Genomic DNA, 19,866 nt, shown 5'->3' on the forward strand with positions numbered 1-19,866 from the left:
CAATTGGACACAAGATACTCGGTAAGAAAAATAACAGCAGGCTGCCTCAAATCAGACCCCAAATCTAAGTGGAGCTTTCCAGACACTACAATTTCCAGGTTCAGGTGTCGCCTTGAACTATATACTGGTTGTTGACTTGGAAACCATCTGGAAGGCAGCATGCGGCCTCCAGGACCGGGGCACCTCCCCAAATATAACGACGAACAGGTGACGGTCGATGAAAACAATCCCCTCAGGGATCCCTCTCGCCGCCTCCCTCCGTGTCACGTGGTTGCAGGAGAGCCGCCTCCTGCCCCCGGCGCGGGGTGAAAGAGTCGGGAGCTGCTTCCTTCGCGTCGCGGGCGGCTCAGCTGCGGCCGGGCGGCTACGCTCCCGCCGTTCGGCCGCTCTTTCTCGCCCGCAATATGCCTCCGCTGCCCTCCGGCTGGCCGCCATGCCTGGGATTCGCGGGCGCCCGCCGACCTCCTCGCTGCTGGGATTGGCCGCCGCGGCGACGTTTTGTTGCCTCCTCTTGCTGCTGAAGAGCCGGCCGGGAACCGCGGCCGCCACGGACGCCGCCGGCTTAACCAGGCATCCTCAGCAGCGAACCGGCTTGTCGACCCCGTCTTCTTCCATGGCTGCTCCAGGTAGGGGTCCCTCTTTTCGGCCCTGGCCGGTTGGCAAAGGTTTTCTTCCCCTGCCACTCAAACGCCGCCAGCATTTGGCTTTGGTTTGAATGGCATTCTCGGCGTCCCATTGAATCTCTCGGCGCTCGGGGCACCTGGGAATGATGCTTCTCCTCTCCCTGCTTCCAGCCATTCTTCCTTTCAATCTGCTTCGGTCCTTCCCTCTTCTCTTCATTATATTTCTCAGCAAAGAGCAGTTCGCGCTCCTTTTTTCACCCTGTAAGGACTTGGCTTTCCTCTTTCGGATGGCGGACGGCTGCCTGGCGGTTGGAAGGCTGGGTGGAGGCGCGGGGCTCGCAGAGGAGTAGAGAAAGAGAGCATCTACTCGTTCCCGGGGCCCTCCGGGCCGAAAATACTCTGCCTCCTTCCCCTCTCCCGCAATGGTGTAAAAGTGCCCTCCTTGTTTTCTGATGGGATTTTTGGCGGCCATCTCGGCCCCATTTTTCCCCTCGTCTTCAGGTAGACTGGTAATGGCCAGGACCTAGAATTCTTTTTTTTTTTCAGTTAAAAAGAAAAGACAAGAGGAGGGGAAAATGAAGGGGCCATCTTCATCAAAAGATTATGCGATTTTTAGAAGAAGAAACTCCCCATCCCTAGAGAAATGAGGTTCCTGTGGGGAAGATTGTAATGGTGGTGTAGCATAAAACCACCTCTGGTCCCAAAATGCTCCCTGTCTGGAGAATGTTATCTGCCTCTTTTTTAAAAAAATATCTGCCACCTTACTTTTATCTCTTCTCTGGTAACCCCCCCTCCCTTTAGCTTGCTTCCATCCCCCCTTCAATTTGTGGCTGCAGACAGCTTTTCCCCAGGTAGTAGGTAGGTGCCTTCCCTTTGATGCCTCAGCTTTTCCTTTAAGTCTGGCAGCCTCCTCTATTCTCAGGGGGATTACATTGGACCACATGTGTCACTTGTTATTTATGGATACGGTTGCTGGGGAAGGGTCTTCACCACTGTGTGCCTAATGAAGCATCTTCCTTGCCTCTTGGGAGGTGTGAATTAGCCCTCCAGTTGCTCTTCCTTTCCCAATGGGAGGGGAGTTTTAATAGCTCCAGAAGAGTTCTACTTTAAAGTGAATATGAAAGCAGCTCCCTTTGACATATGGCGGCTTGATTGTCTTTCACAATTCCCCTGTAACCACAGAAAGGAAAATACTGTATTCTTATGTATACAAGATGTGACAGATTGGTAGGATGGGGTCCATCATTTAAGCAAAAGAGGGTTTTGAATTTTTTTTTTGCATATTAAAATTGTGTTTTGTTTTTCCATATGTGCACATGCAGTATGTATTCAGTATATATCTAAACATTTACAATTCTACATTAGTCCAAGTGCTAGAATTTGAATATTGAGCAACTCCATTTTCTGCTTTATTTGGTTCAAATAATGCCATGTATGACACATCCAGCCATGAGTGTAGCCAATGTGGGATTCATTTTTTTTTACTACTGGTTCTCTCTGTGTGGCTTGGTGGGCGTGGTATGAGAAAGACATTATAAAATCTCCATTCCCACCCCACTCCAGGGGAGGGATACTGCAAAATCCCCATTTCCTCCTGATGAGCTGGGACTTGGGAGGCAGGAAATAGATGGGGATAGAGCCAGTCAGAGGTAGTATTTACAGGTTCTCCAAAATGCTGAAAATTTATCCAGAACTGATCAGAACCTGCCGAATCCCATCCAGTGATCTGTGACTGCATTTTTCATGGTTTAATTTATGGTTTAATTTACAAAAGAAGTATTAGTTTGTGACATTGCCTATAATTTTTAATGATACAAAAAGGTTTTTTCTCTCTTCCTAAGCAGAGTGTCCTTTGCTGGCTCCTTTTTTCTTAAGTCTTCAAATATTATATCATTTCGTGTTATCCTTTTAAGGATAAGTGGTGGCTTTGCAATATATTCTGTATGCCATTTGAAAGTGTTCTTTAGTTTGTAAGGTAATTGTGCCTTAAAAGTAAGTATATCTTGGATCTAATTTATGTCTTCAAGCATCATCATATTAATTCAGTGTAGCTTGAATGTCTCCCTGATGAGAGAGTACAAAATACATTTCTTCTTTGTGGAAATGTGACTCTAGTTAAACAGTATCCATTTGAAAAATATAGTGATATGATTAATTGGTATGATGGTATATTTAGGCCAACCACCTGGATAGTTTGGGAAAGCTGATATAAGAATTAAATACTTCCTACATTTTAATTGCATGGACTTTGAGCAGGATTTCTTGATTATGTGGAGTTATTCCGTAGTAATTGGTTATTGTGTTAAAATAATAAATATCAGTATATTTCTCTTAATTATAATTTGAGATTTTTGAAAGTAATGACTTTCTCTTAAATTCTTTTGTAAGAAAATTGAATCTGTAAGTATTGTATAAGATTGATGCTTAGTTCACTGTGTTCTTTGTCCTCATATTTGCTTTTCTGTGAAAAATTCAGTGAACAAAGTTGGAAAAAAACATTTTCTACAAATTAGTTTGCCTTCATGTAAATATCAACTTTGCTCTCTAAATATTTTATCACATATACATTATTTATTAAAATGGACTTAGCTTTTAAGTTTCATGAGTAGTGCCTGAATTAATTCACCAGCAGGTGTTTGGTACATTATCTTTAAGCAGAAAAAAAAAGTCAATTCTTGGATTCTGTAGTTATCTCTGATTATAAATAGTAATTCTAAGATGGTGTCCCTACCCCAATTTAAGAGATTACAGGGTCATAAAAAGGGATTTTTTAAAAAACAAGTTGTGTATTTAGTATAGGCTAGTTCAATGTTGGTGAACCTTTTTGGCGCAGAGTGCCAAAATGGGAGCATGTGTGTGCAGGGAAGATTATCTTCCAGTTTCTAGTGCATGCATGTGCACTGGCCACTAGAAAGCAGAAGACCATGGAGCTTATATATTTTGTGTTTATTTACTTGCTTGCTGTATGGTTGGGGATCACCTCAACATGAGGAACTGTATTAAGGGATAACAGCATTAGAAAAGTTGAGAACCACAGCTCTAGATCAAAAGAAATACAGTGGAACCTCGACATACGAGCAGCTCTACTTACGAGCTACTCGAGATAAGAGCTGGGAGGGGAGCAACATTTTTGTTCGCCTCCCGAGCTCACATTCGGGATACGAGCGCCAAGGAGCTGTCTCCTGAAGCCGAACGCTAACGTCTCCTGAAGCCGAACGCGGAAGTTAGCGTTCGGCTTCAGGAGACAGCTGCGAAGCGGCACGCGTGTTTTAAAACGTGGCAGCCGGCCTGGGGGGCTCAGGGGGAAGCCCCCGAACCCCCCAGGCCGGCTGCGACGTTTTAAAACACCCGCGCCGCTTCGCAGCTGTCTCCAGAAGCCGAACGCTAACTTCCGCGTTCGGCGGCAGCGGTTTTTTTTTGTTGTTGCACGGATTAATTGACTTTACATTGTTTCCTATGGGAAACAATGTTTCGTCATACGAGTGTTCCGACTTACGAGCCTCCTTCCGGAACCAATTAGTCTCGTAAGTCGGGGTTCTACTGTATATTATTTCATTTTTTTTGGAGTCACTTGCCATTCCTCTTGCTTGCAGTTGTCCAGGCTGTGGCTCTCCCTCGTTTTCCACACCAAGGAATTATAGACGCTAGACCAGGGGTGTCAAACTCATTTTTTTTTTTTGCAGATATAATTAATACTGTGTAAGATATGGAATATCGATAGGAAGAGTGTTCTTTGAAAGGTTTATGAATTTTGATAAGTTAACACCAGTAGTGAGTTCTACTTACCTTTGCTACCAATTCGGGAATGGCAGCGTGCGGGCACTTTGCATATACACAGAGTGTTTTTGATGTCCAGGTGAGTGGGTGGAGCCTCCTGCCACTGCCACTACTGGTTCACCGCAACCAGTGCAAGCCAATAGCAACCCACCACTGGTTAGCACTAACAACAGTGTCCATGGTATTGTGCAGCTCATAAGCCATCAAAGTGGGGAGGAAGACTGAGAAATCAGCAAGCTTGCACTTTATATCAAGACTATAAGTTCAACTGAGTTTTAGAATTTGGAACAAACCTGGTCTTATTTCTCAGAATTCTGAATTTGGAATGTGATTATTTGGGAGGATGGAGGGGGAAATGGCCTTGTATCAGCTTTGACATGGAAACAACCATTTCATGAGATGGCATGTATATGTTTTGTGTATTTTTTATCACTTCAACTTTAAGTGATTTTTTAAAAAAATGTGTATTTGTACTTAATTACAGCATATAACTGTAGGAAATAATTATAGTCCCAGCCATGTTTGTTTCCTAGCTATTTTATATACTCAGATCTTGCTTTTTGCAAACATTTTGCAGTGTGGATTGGGAAATTCTGGGAATTTATTTATTTATTTATTTATTTATTTATTTATTTATTATTTAGATTTGTATGCCGCCCCTCTCCGAAGACTCTGGGCGGCTCACAACAAGATAGAACAAATCATAAATAATCCAGATAACTTTAAAATTTATACAAGATTTAAAAGAACCCCATATACTAACAGACGCACACACAAACATACCATGCATAAATTAAACATGCCCGGGGAAGGTGTTTCAATTCCCCCATGCCTGACGGCAGAGGTGGGTTTTAAGGAGTTTACGGAAGGCAGGGAGAGTAGGGGCAGTTCTAATCTCTGTGGGGAGTTGGTTCCAGAGAGTCGGTGCCGCCACAGAGAAGGCTCTTCCCCTGGGGCCCGCCAACCGACATTGTTTAGTTGACGGGACCCGGAGAAGGCCCACTCTGTGGGACCTAATCGGTCGCTGGGATTCGTGAGGCAGGAGGCGGTCTCGGAGATATTCTGGTCCAGTGCCATGAAGGGCTTTAAAGGTCATAACCAACACTTTGAATTGTGACCGGAAATTGATCGGCAGCCAATGCAGACTGCGGAGTGATGGTGAAACATGGGCATACCTAGGTAAACCCATGACTGCTCTCGCAGCTACATTCTACACGATCTGAAGTTTCCGAACACTTTTCAAAGGTAGCCCCATGTAGAGAGCATTACAGTAGTCGAACCTCGAGGTGATGAGGGCATGAGTGACTGTGAGCAATGAGTCCCGGTCCAGATAGGGCCGCAACTGGTGCACCAGGCGAACCTGGGCAAACGCCCCCCTCGCCACAGCTGAAAGATGGTTCTCTAATGTGAGCTGTGGATCGAGGAGGACGCCCAAGTTGCGGACCCTCTCCGAGGGGGTCAATAATCCCCCCCCCCAAGGTAATGGACGGACAGATGGAATTGTCCTTGGGAGGCAAAACCCACAGCCACTCCGTCTTATCCGGGTTGAGTTTGAGTCTGTTGACACCCATCCAGGCCCCAACAGCCTCCAGGCACCGGCACATCACTTCCACTGCTTCGTTGACTGGGCATGGGGTGGAGATGTAAAGCTGGGTATCATCAGCGTACTGATGATACCTCACCCCATGTCCTTGGATGAGTTGAAGTCCACAAGTTTAAAGCTGTTAAGGTTGACTGACATTGATGTAAACAAAGAGCATATGGCCGTAATACAATCCAATTTATTGAAATTTGCTTTCAGCATAATGCTCAGAAGCTTCTGTTGTTTCATCACATTTGTCCCTTATACAGATGGTCCCCAACTAGCATATGAATCTTACTAATAGTGATGGGCGAACCCAACGGTGTTCGAGTTTGGATGAACTTTACGCAAAGTTTGTCCGAACCTGAACGGTCCATGGCATCAAAGCTCTGCTCCCGGAATCCCATCGTTTTTTATTTTAACGGATTTTTTATTTTTTTATTTATATTTTTACAAAAAAGGACGCTGCAGCGGCGCCGCAAGCAAAGGGAGGTCCTTTCACATAAAAATATAACTGGTTCACTGCCCAATTGAAATTAAAAAAATATATTTTTATGTGAAAGGACCTCCCTTTGCTTGCGCCGCCGCTGCGGCGTCCTTTTTCGTAAAAATAAAAATAAATAAAAATTAAAAATCCGTTAAAATAAAAAACGTTGGGATTCCGGGGCCGGAGCTTTGACGTCACGTATACCGGCAGGTTGCTAAGGACGCCAAGTTGATCACTTCCTGGATTCCATCCTCTCTCCATTATTTTAGTGCCGCCCCCAGAATCCAGGAAGTGATCACCTTGGCGTCCTTAGCAACCTGCCGGTATACGTGACGTCAAAGCTCCAGCCCCGGAATCCCAACATTTTTTATTTTAACGGATTTTTTATTTTTATTTATTTTTATTTTTATGAAAAAGGACGCCGCAGCGGCGGCGCAAGCAAAGGGAGGTCCTTTCACATAAATTTTTTTTTTAAATTTTTACGTGAAGGGACCTCCCTTTGCTTGCGCCGCCGCTGCGGTGTCCTTTTTCGTAAAAATAAATAAAAATAAAAAATCCGTTAAAATAAAAAACGTTGGGATTTGACATCACGTATACCGGCAGGTTGCTAAGGACGCCAAGGTGATCACTTCCTGGATTCTGGGGGCGGCACTAGAATAATGGAAGGAGGATGGAATCCAGGAAGTGATCACCTTCGTGTCCTTAGCAACCTGCCGGTATACATGATGTCAAAGCTCCGCCCTTGGAATCTCTTCATGGGATCCCCCAGTTCCTTTTGTGCCTCCCGGCCAGCCGACAGCTCCCCGGTGTTCTCCTTCTTCCGCTGCCACCGGCGCCCAGCTCCTCCTCCTCTTCTCAGCAGAGGACAGCCGGGCGGTGGCTTTCGCAGTGTTTGGCACGAATGCCAAACCGAAGCACACATTTTTTAAAAAATTCGGGTTCGTGTCTGGCATGCTGAACACCACAAAATTCGGTACGGACCCGAATTGTGCAGGTTCGGTTCGCCCAACACTACTTTACTAATCCAAGAGATATGTTCAGACTTGAATTGAACTGGAATAGGTTTATTTGCTGCTGCTTCGACAGATAAAACTATTTGTTTTAGCCACAGCTAAAATGGATATCACTAGATAGATGCACTTGAAGAAGATGATGATGATCATATCCATTCATTATGTCTGAAGCTTGACTATTCTGTGGGGCATGTCTAGGGGTGGGATTCAGCTGGTTTGGACCAGTTTAAATGAACAGGATGTTAATTTTAATCTGGTTCGCCAAACTGGTTGTTCCAAGCACAGGCTGACTCCGCCCACCCCTCCCCTCCCAGGAGTCTCTATGCAGCCCATTTTGGATGCCAGGTAAGTGCAGGCTCTGGGAAGTTGGAAAACAGGTCTATGGGAAGTCTGGAAATGAGCTTATTCCCAGCCTCAGGAGCTCCTCCGGTGGTTGGGAGAGGCCGCTTTCACCCTCCTGGAGGGTCGAGGAAAGCCCCTGGAGCCTGGGGAGGGTGAAAACACTCCCTCACCATGGTGCAGGAAGCCAAGTAGGCCACACCCCCTTGGCCATGCCCATCCAGCAATCGGGCAGTGAACCGGTTGCTAATTTTTTTCAATCCCATCACTGGGCTTGTCTCTCTACATCTTCCAATCTTTCATTACTTTGAGTTGCTCTATGTTCTGGCTGGTGTCAGCTTTGATGGTGGCCAGCTACTGTGTTGTTTGATGGATGACTTTTTAATACTAATTCTTCCAAACATAATTGATTTCTGCAGTGAATTCCCCTGCATGACATGGTCAAAATAAGCGAGACGCTGTTTTATGATTTTGCCTTCCAGTGACACGTATGCTGTTATATTTTCCAGTACTTGCTGGTTAAATCATCTCTATTGTCCAATAAATACGCAGCTTAGATGAGTCAGTTTTCTTCCTGTCACATCTACAAATGCATAAAAATCATGATTTTATGCATCTTGATAATGCTGTATATGCTCTATGTTCGGGGAAAATGTGCTTGTATGTTAAAAATACGGTTTTCAGTACTTTAGTTAGAATAGTATTAAGGAACAGGCATGTGGAAATGCACTTATCTGCAAACCTAATAGACATGGGTCCAGTTGTCAGGATGGTCTGTACCATTTTAGGAGGCAGATTGGAAGTGAGGTCTAAAGGAAAAGGTTTGTAGCAGAATTATTCAATATACTTCCAACAGAGGTCTGGAAGGAGGTAAATGCTGTTCTTTTGATATGGAATTTGAATGCATTAGATGAACTAAAAAATAAAGTTGGATCAATATTATTTACTATAATCCCGAATAACAAGGCTAAAGATTGCCCTCTGTGTCTTTTGTAAGCTTCCATACAATTCAATAAATAATGAAAATTAATAGTCACCAGTTGTTGTTCATCATGGAGAAATTTTGATGTTAAACAATTCAGATAGAATAAAAATATGAGACTTTCTATTTTTATAGTGTACTGTATTGTATAATTTTAGCCCAAAGTAGGTTTTTTTAAATTATTATTATTATTATTATTATTATTATTATTATTATTATTATTATTATTATTATTATTAACTTCTGTCTGCCACATCTCTGCCACATTTATTAGATTTGTATGCCTCTCCTCTCCGTAGACTCGGTTGCTATTGACTTGGTTGATACAAAGCATTGTACTTTACCACTATACTAATTATAATTTATTTAGAAGGCCAGCATTATGTGGAATAGAAAAGAGTATTTGTAGCTGAAGTTTGAACTGTGGAGTCCTTAATACTCTCCGAGTTTGGTTATTTTCATGCAGCTGCTTCATTAGCCAACCAGGTGACACCATTAGTGCTAAAAGGGAGTAGCCTTAATTTTTGGAATCCATCAAAAAGGCAAAGCCTTTTATTCATAATATGACTTGCTCATGGCCGTTTCCAGTAATACATAGGTAAAAACAATCCTATTAATTTAAAATAGGATTCATGCACTGAAAAGTTAAAACAGACCCACTTAACTAAGTTTTGGAATTAATATTTGAATGTAAATGGTAATCAGTTTAGATGTCCTCTTTCTTGAAGTAGTCATTATGAATTTAAAAATGCACAGAACATGCATAGTACACTTAAATACAAATGACAGTTCTTCCCACAGTTAACTGTGTTGTTTTTTAAAGACTATATTGCATGGGTGTCAAACTCAATTGCATTAAATGATGTATCGTGACGTTTTTTGCCTTTGCCCAGCCAGGGTAGGTACGGCCTGTATATGATGCATCCTGTCCATGGGCCGCCAGTTTGACACGCCTGCAGTAGTGGCAGCACATTAGCCATTCTTTCTCCTACAGCAACATTTTCCCAAGAGAAACAGAGCTCCTACTCCCATCTTCTACTTACAATCTGTACTTATGTGCCTGGCCCATCTCCAGACCTGTGACAGACTCACACAGAGAGGCACAGCTTCTCTCTGAGTTGTCCTACCTGGGTGAGCTATTTTTATTGTTGGCCTTCTGTGATACTGTGCATGCTGAATTAATGTAGTGAGAAGACTGGTATCTTTGACATAACAGATTTCTTCTTTATAGGTCAGCGCACCTCTCCTATCCCTAATAGGTCTGAGCAGGAAATAGCATGAGTGAGACATGGAAAATGATTGTGTTCATTCAGCTATGACAAGTAAATCACCCTGCATATGGGGGCTCCGAGATCCTTAGCAACTAAGATGGAAATGCATATTGGAGATAACTTCTGGTAAAATCTGAAGGATACAGCACATCAGAAATTTTTGAAATAAGGCAAAGTGAAAAGGCAGTAAAAAAAATTCTGGACTAATTGAGTACCGAGGAAGAGAATCTCCATACACCTTTGATGCAGATATGTTCTTACATACACACACACACACGTACACACACGTACACACACAAACAAACACGGCTGCTTATGCCATAGGTTAGCATTTTCAAATTGAGAAATTTAGATTATGGTTCAGGATTAGGATTAGGGTTCAGGAAACTATAGCTCATGCGACAAATACTGTACTTATTTTTATAGGGGTTGTAATATAAGAATGGACTGCAGGCTGACCACAGAGTTCCAGGCCTGAGCCTCAGCCTTTTTGAGGTCAGAGGTGGGGCATCTTAGGTGACTTTTTCACAGTGATGAACTTTGCAGCATCCTTATGATCACATGATCAAAATTCAGACACTTGATAACTGGTTCATATTTATGACTGTTGCCACGTCCCAAGGTCATGCCATCCATTTTTGTGATCTTTTGGCAAGAAATGTCAGTGGGGAAGTCAGATTCACTTAACAATCGCATTACTAACTAATCAACTGCAGTGATTCACTTAACAACTGTGGCAAGAAAGATCATAAAATGGGGCATAACTCACTTAACAAATGTCTCACTTTACTTACATTTTGGGCTCAATTGTGGTCATAAGTTGAGAACTACCTGTATCTCCTGATCGAAATGATGCAGAAAGACGGTCTATGATAGGACTTAATGTGATCTAAAACAGTAGTCTCCAACCTTGGCAATTTGTGGATTTCAGCTGCCAGAATTCCTCAGCCAGTTTTGCGGGCTGAAGAACTCTGGGAGTTAAAGTTGCCAAGGTTGGAGACCACTGATCTAAAATACTGTGCCTTTTTTGTTTTTGTCAGTCTGATATGTTAGAGATCAAAAGAATTGCTTCTTTGAGGTATTTGGATTTAGCAGTTTAATCTTATTTCAGAGGTATGGCAGGGCTATTGACAGTCCGACTACAATAGTTGTATTATGACAAAAGATCTTAAGAGCACAATGACTGTACCAGGTGGAGGAGACTGGACTTGGCAAATGAGAAACCCCTCATGGGGATGCTGCAAAGGAGACACGGGCTTTCCTCCCTATGCTAGCCCGTTCCGTGCCATTGAGTGGCAGATTCTCATCAGCCTGTCAAACAGTGGAAACAAGGCCTTGTTAAGACACACTTCTAGTCCTCAGCCCTGCCAGCTCTAATGACATTCTGTTGTGCTTATCAGTCCTCTTTATTTCCAGCAATCTGAACGGCAGTCCGTAGCAACTGCCATTTTTGACAGCTCATGAAGTTGATTTATTTTGCTTATCATTGCAGCTTGCCTTCCAGAGCCTCACATAGCTTTCCACCACCTTGCGCTTCTCTTTGTCTCCCCATCCATTCCCCCCCCCCCCGATTTCCAGGGGCAGGTATCATGGTATGTAATTACTTTTATCAACTAATGATATAGGAGCGCCAAATGCTGCAAAGGAGACACGGGCTTTCCTCCATATGCTCCAAATGTCTCTTTTCACCACTCTCACTCCTTCCTGACCACAAATGACTCTAGCAAAGGTTTCAAACTTATTGAGGCCCCAGAATCTGCATTTTAAGTCCTGCTTAAGAGGTGAAGGTCTGGTGATAGAAAAATTGGCTGTTTGAAATGGTTTTTGTCCTTAGACTCTCAAGTAAATTTATCAAGTTTGGCGATGGGCGGCAATCCCCACAGCCTGGAACAGCTGATAGGCAGTATTCTAGAAGGCCAATCCAACCTCAGCTGCTCCGACTAAATCAAGCTGTGCTGAAGCTGACCAGACTGTTTGCTGCAGGGAGGCAAATTGCTGGGAGGCAGGGGCCGAAAGGTATGGGCTGGCGGGTGGGGCTTTGGCAATATTAACTCTATAAGATGCACATACATTTCCATCCACTTTTTGGGATGGGGGAGTGCATTTTATATACTGAAAAATATGGTGATTTTAAAGGAAGGATTGTGTATTATTTTCAAATTCGTGTATTTCCTAGACCAAAGAAAGATTAATTTAACTTACTTTTGGAAATTACTGGCAAATAAGAATTTAGGAAAAGGGTATTCAAAATGCATATAGTGAAAAATGGACCAATTCAAATATAAAATTCAAGAGTCTATTTGTATTTAGGAAGTAATCTTGAGAAGAAAAAACAGACTTTGAAAAATGTAAGCATTCCTTTTTTGTTTTTGTATTTGAAAACCAAAACATAAGCATTTTATATCCCAAACATGTATATTTAATTGATAGTAATTCCTTTACAGTTTAGTCCTTGTCATTAAGCATATATCTATGTAACTGAAGCTTTTATGTGATAGCCATATAGTCCTATATTTGAGAATATTGAGCAAAACTAGGTCACTAAACAGCTGTGAAGAGGATGATATCCAGTTATTAGGACCTGAGGAAGTGAGATTTCTAAATAAGCACTGTTTCATACAAAGAAGCATGAATGGGTTGTTACAGGAGAGACTGCCTTCACGTGTATTAAAGGAATTCAGAATCTTGAACTTGTTTATAAGCAAAACTAAAGTTATTGCTATAAGTACTCTGTCTTTGCATTAGCTGTAGAAAACATACGAGCCAGCCTTCATTGACAGGAATTCAAATGGTAATCAATCATATCTGAAGGCATAGCATCCAGAAATCCATTGCTGTCTCCACTGAGGAACCTTGAAACATATATATCCTTTTAATATGCATTCACCCATTATTGATTACATTAATAAGTAGCACTAATAAATAAGCAAAAAGCACTTAGTTTGTTTCTGAAGAGAACTGAGTGCTTGCTAGTATAGAGATAAAATGGAAGCTGCTTTGCACAATAATGTGTGCTAGTGAACTTCAAAGTCTTGAATAGATTAATTATTTATTGCATTTGTGTTCTGTATTTCTTCTTGAAACTCAAGGTAGAGAAGTAGAATATCCTTTTATTTTATGGCCCCATCAGCAAATCTGTGAGGGAATCAGGATGAGAAGAGACTGTCCTAAAGACTTCCATTAAGCTCTGTAGTGAACTGGGAAACATAAGTGCAAGTTTTCTTAGTTCTACAACAAATAATCAGTACAATACCTGGACTCGGCTGCTTTTCCAAGAAGGGCCACTCTTTATCAAGTGGACCAGATGAAATTGAAGCCTCATTTGAAAAGAAACCATCACAAAAACAACACACATGATAGAAAAAAGTGCTCTTTCTAATGAAATAAAAATGAAGATGACTGAAGATGAGAAAACAGAGAGCGATAGGAAAAAAGTACTCTTTCTAATGAAGATGATTGAAGGTGATGAAACAGAAATGTCTGTTTTCTCACCTTCAATCATCTTCATTTTTATTTCATTAGAAAGAGCAGGTTTTTTCTATCATTTATGTTGTTTTTGTGATGGTTTCTTTTCAAATAAAGCTGCAAAAATCAGGTCCACTTGGTTCACTGGACAAAGAATGACCAAGAAGGATTATCTTCCAATGCTTGAAAATGTCCATTGAAAGTAACAGCTGTGTTTCCCCTTCCATGCATCTTTCTACCCTCATTATTGGAAATGTGACTAGATGGCATGCAAGGGGCCCAGCACTACAGCATGAAACCCCACCCATTGTGGCCCAGCAGCACAATGCAAAGCCCCAATTTACTTCATTGCCCTGTACGCCAAGGCATCTTAGCTTTGTCCTTCCTTACTTCATCAACATATCAGATCTTGTCCATCTTCTGGTGTTCACTGCTACTTAGGCATACCTACTATGGTCCTTCATGAGGCAATCTGTTAGCCACATATAATTCTGTAATATTATGAGGAAATAGCCCTGAGTCTCCGGAGAAGGGCAGCATACAAATAATAATAATAATAATAATAATAATAATAATAATGATGATGATGATGATGATGATGATGATGATGTCATTTTGGGAGAAGACCTTATGAAGTCAGTAGTTGCTTGTGAAGAGCCAGTCTGTATATGCTTGATCAGCGAGAACAAAAAGACAGCAAAGGCACAAAGCAGCAGAGTGCAGGGCAACAGAGACTATGAAATCTGGGGGACCAAAAGAGCAGAGATGTGGAGATAGTTGTAGCAACCAATAAGTGAGGGCAAGCTGCCAAATGCCCAAATTTCGATCACATTACCTCACTGTAGCAGCTGTAACTTTGGGGATTGGACATAAGGTATTATTTGTTTACCTTTGCTTTAATTTGAAACAGACAATGAAAAACCAGTTGTAATTGGGAGGCTATCAGTACAGTCCACCCCAAGAATCTCATATCCATTACCAAGGGTATACAGCAGTGGTGGGTTGCTCTCGGGCTGGACCAGTTCTTAGAACCAGTAGTGCTGGCAATTTAAGGCTCCGCCCACCCGCCTGGGATGCTTCTGTGCACGCTTGCTTGCAAGCGTGCATGAACCAGTGGTAAAAAATTTTGCAACCCACCACTGATATACAGTATTTTGTAAAGGGGGGGCCAGTACCATGGTGACACAGAGTCGCTGGCACAATTGGAGCTGAGTCAGAACCATCCTGGAGGGTTGGGGGAGAAGAGAGACACCTGCTGGAGGGGTGGCCACACGCCCAGGGAGCTGGCACAGACCTCTTGGCGATGAAGGATGATGTTATCATCCTAGCTGCGGTAGCCACAAATGGCTGGATTGTTTTTTTGAAGATTGGAGTCACCTGGGACGGAAGATACCAGACTACATGTAGAGAGAGAGAAAGAGAGAAGAAGTTGGTGACAGAAAGATTTAAAAGAACCTTTTTTAAATTTAAAAGGGGAACAAAAGGACAGGAAATTCAGAAAGTGGCTATTTAGTCAACAGAAGATCTGTTGCCATTCTTGCATGGTGAAATGTATTTATTCTATTCCCTCCACTATGTACCTCGTATAATTATGCAGAGGATCTTTGTAGTGGTTTTATGCCATAGCTCATTCTCACTTTCCCCTCTTCTATCTTTCTGTTCACTTTTTCACTTGGTGGGAATATGCATGAGTCATCCTTATGGATCTTCAAAATCAGTGCACATTTTATGGGATATAAGTAAGAAAATGCAAATACAGCGGTATCTACTTAAGAGCTTAATTCGTTCCGTGACCAGGTTCTTAAGTAGAAAAGTTTGTAAGTAGAAGCAATTTTTCCCATAGGAATCAATGTAAAAGAAAATAATGCGTGCAAACCCATTAGGAAAGAAATAAAAGCTCGGAATTTGGGTGGGAGGAGGAGGAGGAAGAAGAAGAGGAGGACAGTCGCTCCCGAAGGAAGAAGGTGAGGCGAGGGGAATAAAAAAAATCCAAAACTTTAAGGGTTAAAAATAAAGAAGTGGAGAAAAGGAGCACGCGCCTCCCATACCTCCAGCGTGAGGCTGCCTCCCATACACTGCGCCAGAGAGAGAAACCCAGGGCGAATGGCAGGAAACTGGCCAGGCCTTTGTGCCGCTCTCAAATTTCCTAGAAAATTTTTCCAGGCTCAGGTTCTTAAGTAGAAAATGGTTCGTAAGAAGAGGCAAAAAAATCTTGAACACCCGGTTCTTATCTAGAAAAGTTATTAAATAGAGGCGTTCTTAGGTAGAGGTAGCACTGTATCTATTTCTCTGTAGACCTCTTAGCAATCCAGTTACTATGGATCATGTTTTGCTTTCTTTCAAGTCATAAAACCTGCAAATAGTTTCCTAGATGTTCAAAAATGCATCTCCAAGAAATCAAAGACTCACTCTTTTTAAAAAAAAAAAAAAATGCTGGAATTTAACTAAAATAATTGAGATTGCTCTTTTCTTTTCTTTTCTTATAGTACCTATGTTTACCCTGAAAGTTCAAGTTAATGATATAATCAGTCACCAGTACCTACAACAAGCTGTTGTGGACATCTTTGTCAACTATACTAAAGCAAATTCTACTCTAACTGAAAAGAATGGAGCAGTATTGATACAGGTTCCCTATCAACTAGGCCTGAGTTTAACCATTGTGTCTTATAAAGATGGTTACATGTTGACACCTTTACCTTGGAAAACTGACAGAATGCCAAGTAAGTAAGCAAGTTTAAGAACATTTTTTTAAAAAATATTTTCTTTAAAACCAATTTTTTAAAAGATAATTTATGTAGTTCTTTTAGATGGGCTATGCTTTTCATCTAGCCTTCTCCATTTTCCCGTTTCTACCCATTTACTTTCTTTTAAAAAAAATTGTTCTGTGATTCAGTTTTTATTTTCATTGAGCAAATCACTTGATTCATTTATTTTATACTGGTCACTTATTTTTCTTTTTTTCTATATTCATCTCCCTTTCAATCTTCACCCAATCTCCTTTATTTTTTATACATGCCACTTAAATAGTCTATTCTGACTGCATTAAATTTACCTTGGTTCCTCCTAACATACCAAATCTCACTTCCATATAATAAAATGAGTAGACACACAAATATTTGTTGTTTTAATAAACATTTATCTCTCACAGCACATGTGATACACTATCTTTCTCCTAGACTTTGCACAATCAAATTTTGTCAATCTATTTTTTACCATCTTTACTAAACGTTTTATCATAGTACATAATTTCATGTATTTGCTCCTTTTTTTTTGCCATTTTTTGTATAATTTGCATTCATTGGCTAATGCTTTCCCCATCGAACCCAGTTTTTCAGATCTCTATTTCTTGTTGTATTATCTGGTCAAATCTTTGTTGACAATAATATGGGAGATTACGCATGATAAATGGACATATATACTCCCCCCCCCAAAAAAAATAACACGTTTAGCAGATGAAATGTAAAATTAAAATTACAATCCCTATTATGTTTTTCTGTATATACGGAGGGGAAATGAAGGTATCAAGAAGTTTCTATATGTATTGATGCCTCAATTTCTTTTTATTAAGATATATATGAATAAAAAAACTTAAATATATTCTTCACCCAAAAGGTAAAGAGCATGTCTAGCAAAATTACAAAGAATTATGCTCAAAATGACATAAATCATCTATTTCCTTCTCCCCAAGGCAAGAAGAAAGGAAAACAAATCCTATCCTGATGTCCGTAAAAATCAGATTTCTACTAGTACTCCTAAATTTTAGTTGACATTACTTTTATTTTTAGTTAATGTCATTCATAAAAGCTTCTATACCGTCAAATGTGTTAGGCTTCTATAACAAAACTCTATACATTTATATTATTTTTAAAGCAAAAATGTGTCAAGTGTATGAGTAATATATTGGAAAATATAAAAATGTGTTGAGATTTAGGACTTGGTTCATACAATAATAACAATAGCAACAGCCCTTAGGCTTATATACCGCTTTACAGTGTTTTATGGCCCTCTGTAAGCGGTTTACAGAGTCAGGATATTGACCCCAACAATTTGGATCCTCATTTTACCACCTCCGAAGGATATTGAGTCAACCTTGAGTTGGTGAGGATCAAATTGCTGGTAGTCAGCAGAATTAGCCTGCAATAATACATTCTAGCCACTGTACCACTACGACTCTTAAGATCATCCTAGAAAAAATCATTATGGGAAAAACTGATTTAGTAGAGCCCCCGAGCAAAGTAGCTCTTGCCTGATCCTTCTTTACCAACTAACGAGCATCCTTTGTTTGGAAATCTTATTCAAAATGAAAGGTGATCCCTTGTATCTGAAATCTGCTAAATAGATGTACATGGAATTGAGCCTTATTTAATCAAAGTCAATATAATCATTATGTTTTTCAAATAATATTCCATCCAAGTTTTACTACTCTTCAGGGCAACAGTGTTATAATACATACTTAAATAATAATAAATTATTATTTTATCTCCCACAGTATATTCATCTGTAACACTTTCATTGTATCCCCAAAGCCAAGCAAATATATGGCTGTTTGATGATACAGTTTTAATCACTGGGAAATTATCTGGTAAGTAAGAACAGAACATACCCAGGTTTGCAAACCATGTTCTCCTAGGATATAACCACATAGTGAAGTCACATTGTGTTTTTAAGTAGGTCCTGCAAACAATAGATGCAAAGAATTAGAGCCATTTTAATTATTTTAGTAAAACAGCAAATGCAGACTGCTTAATTTGTATTAGTGGATTTATTGGCTGGTCAGAAGATTTTATCCTCTTAGCAGCTCAATAATGGAGGTTAAGTTGAGAGGTAATGACTATTTCAAACACAAAAAAGATGACTACCATCTGAGACCCTAGTCCCATACTCTTCTATCTTTTTCATACTCATTTTAATATAATCCTAGAATTGGTTCTCTTCAGCACACACACACATAAAATGGGTTGTATTGTTTCAGTTCAGTGGTAACCCACAATGAATAGCTTATAGAACTGCTGGAGTTTATGCCCCTGTTTTGCCCCACATATTTGTGTTGAAGATGGACATAGTCTTCTTGAAGGATCTCTCTGTGCTACCTGTGTCAAGAGAAGGAAAAGCTGACTGAAAGCTGCCTTCTCACATTTTTATCAACATCTCTTCCTTTCCATTCCTGTATCTAATGAGGTATGTTAATGGGTCACTGCATATAAATTTAACTAATCCGGCGTCTGCAGGTTTGCTGTCTAAAATGCAAGATACAAAATAAAAAGATACTGAGGGAAAAGAATGAAAGACTATTGTTGTTTTTACAGCTGAAAATCCAGCTGATATCCTCTCATCTATGTTTTGTTTGTTAAATAAAGGTGACCTAACTATTGCTATTTTTTCTATTTCTTCATTTCCCTTTTTTTAGAATAATGGGGGTATTTTTAGTATTTATGCCATATCTCAAGAGAAAAGAAAATGGGCATTGGATAGTGAGCAAAACAAGATCTTGCACTTGTTATCTTCTCTAACTCAAATTATACGTCCTTTGAGTGCAGTACTTAAATGCATATTATTTGTTACTTTGGAAGAACAAGCATTTCTATTTTGTTTAATATTGCAAATCTGTCTCTTTGATTAAATATTAATAAATAGATTTTTGGGTGTGTGAGAGAGTTGAGCTGTTTAATATTGTCTCTTAATTTTCCTGTCAAAATTTGTTTCAGATTAGAATTAAAGTACAAAATGATAATGGAGCATTCTGAACTAGGATTAAATATGACAAAAACAGAATAAGAATGTTTTCCTTAGGAAGGAGTATCCAAATGAAACTCATCCCCCCCACCAAGTTTGGTTATATTTTTAGAAAACGTTGTTTGTATTGCCTTAGTAATTGGGTACTGCATACATCATTGCTTTGTCTTTTTCTAATGTTTGCTTTCACATAGCGCTTTTCCAGAATAGTTGCAAGTACCGTATATGTAATTCTTGGAAAGAGTTTTTTTTAAAAGTATTTCTTATTTGGTCATATGATTATTTAAACAGAGCATTATGAAATTCCTGGTTTAAAATTTTAACTATTTTTCAGAGGCGAAATCTCAGCCAAGTATTCAGTTCCCAAAATACTTAATTAAACTTCCTGTGAACCACCATATTACCAATGTAACAGCGTATCTTACAGTGCCGCAACAGTTTTTAAAAGTGGAGCATTTCTTCTATACAGCAGGAGTTCTTTTAAATAAATCAGGTAAGTGAGATTGATAATTAATTCTTGAGGGTTTATTATTTTTAACCTCATTTTTAAAAGCTTTGTGCCAATATTCACCCCCTTATTGTGGGCCTTGCATG

The 19,866-nt window shown here is 40.3% G+C and overlaps 1 protein-coding gene across 1 annotated transcript in view; it reads left to right on the plus strand.

Annotated features, from left to right (window-relative positions):
* The first annotated feature begins 266 nt into the window (after window positions 1-266).
* Window positions 267-19,866, plus strand: part of FAM171B (family with sequence similarity 171 member B) — a 31,215-nt gene continuing 11,615 nt past the window's right edge. The window contains exons 1-4 of the mRNA XM_070731902.1: window positions 267-626; window positions 16,026-16,259; window positions 18,029-18,121; window positions 19,607-19,765. Of these exons, the coding sequence (XP_070588003.1) occupies window positions 434-626; window positions 16,026-16,259; window positions 18,029-18,121; window positions 19,607-19,765 (679 nt within the window). The 5' untranslated portion in view covers window positions 267-433. The remainder of the gene's footprint in view (window positions 627-16,025; window positions 16,260-18,028; window positions 18,122-19,606; window positions 19,766-19,866) is intronic.

The sequence above is a fragment of the Erythrolamprus reginae genome, chromosome 1 (assembly GCF_031021105.1).
Source record: "Erythrolamprus reginae isolate rEryReg1 chromosome 1, rEryReg1.hap1, whole genome shotgun sequence".
Lineage (NCBI taxonomy): Eukaryota > Metazoa > Chordata > Lepidosauria > Squamata > Dipsadidae > Erythrolamprus > Erythrolamprus reginae.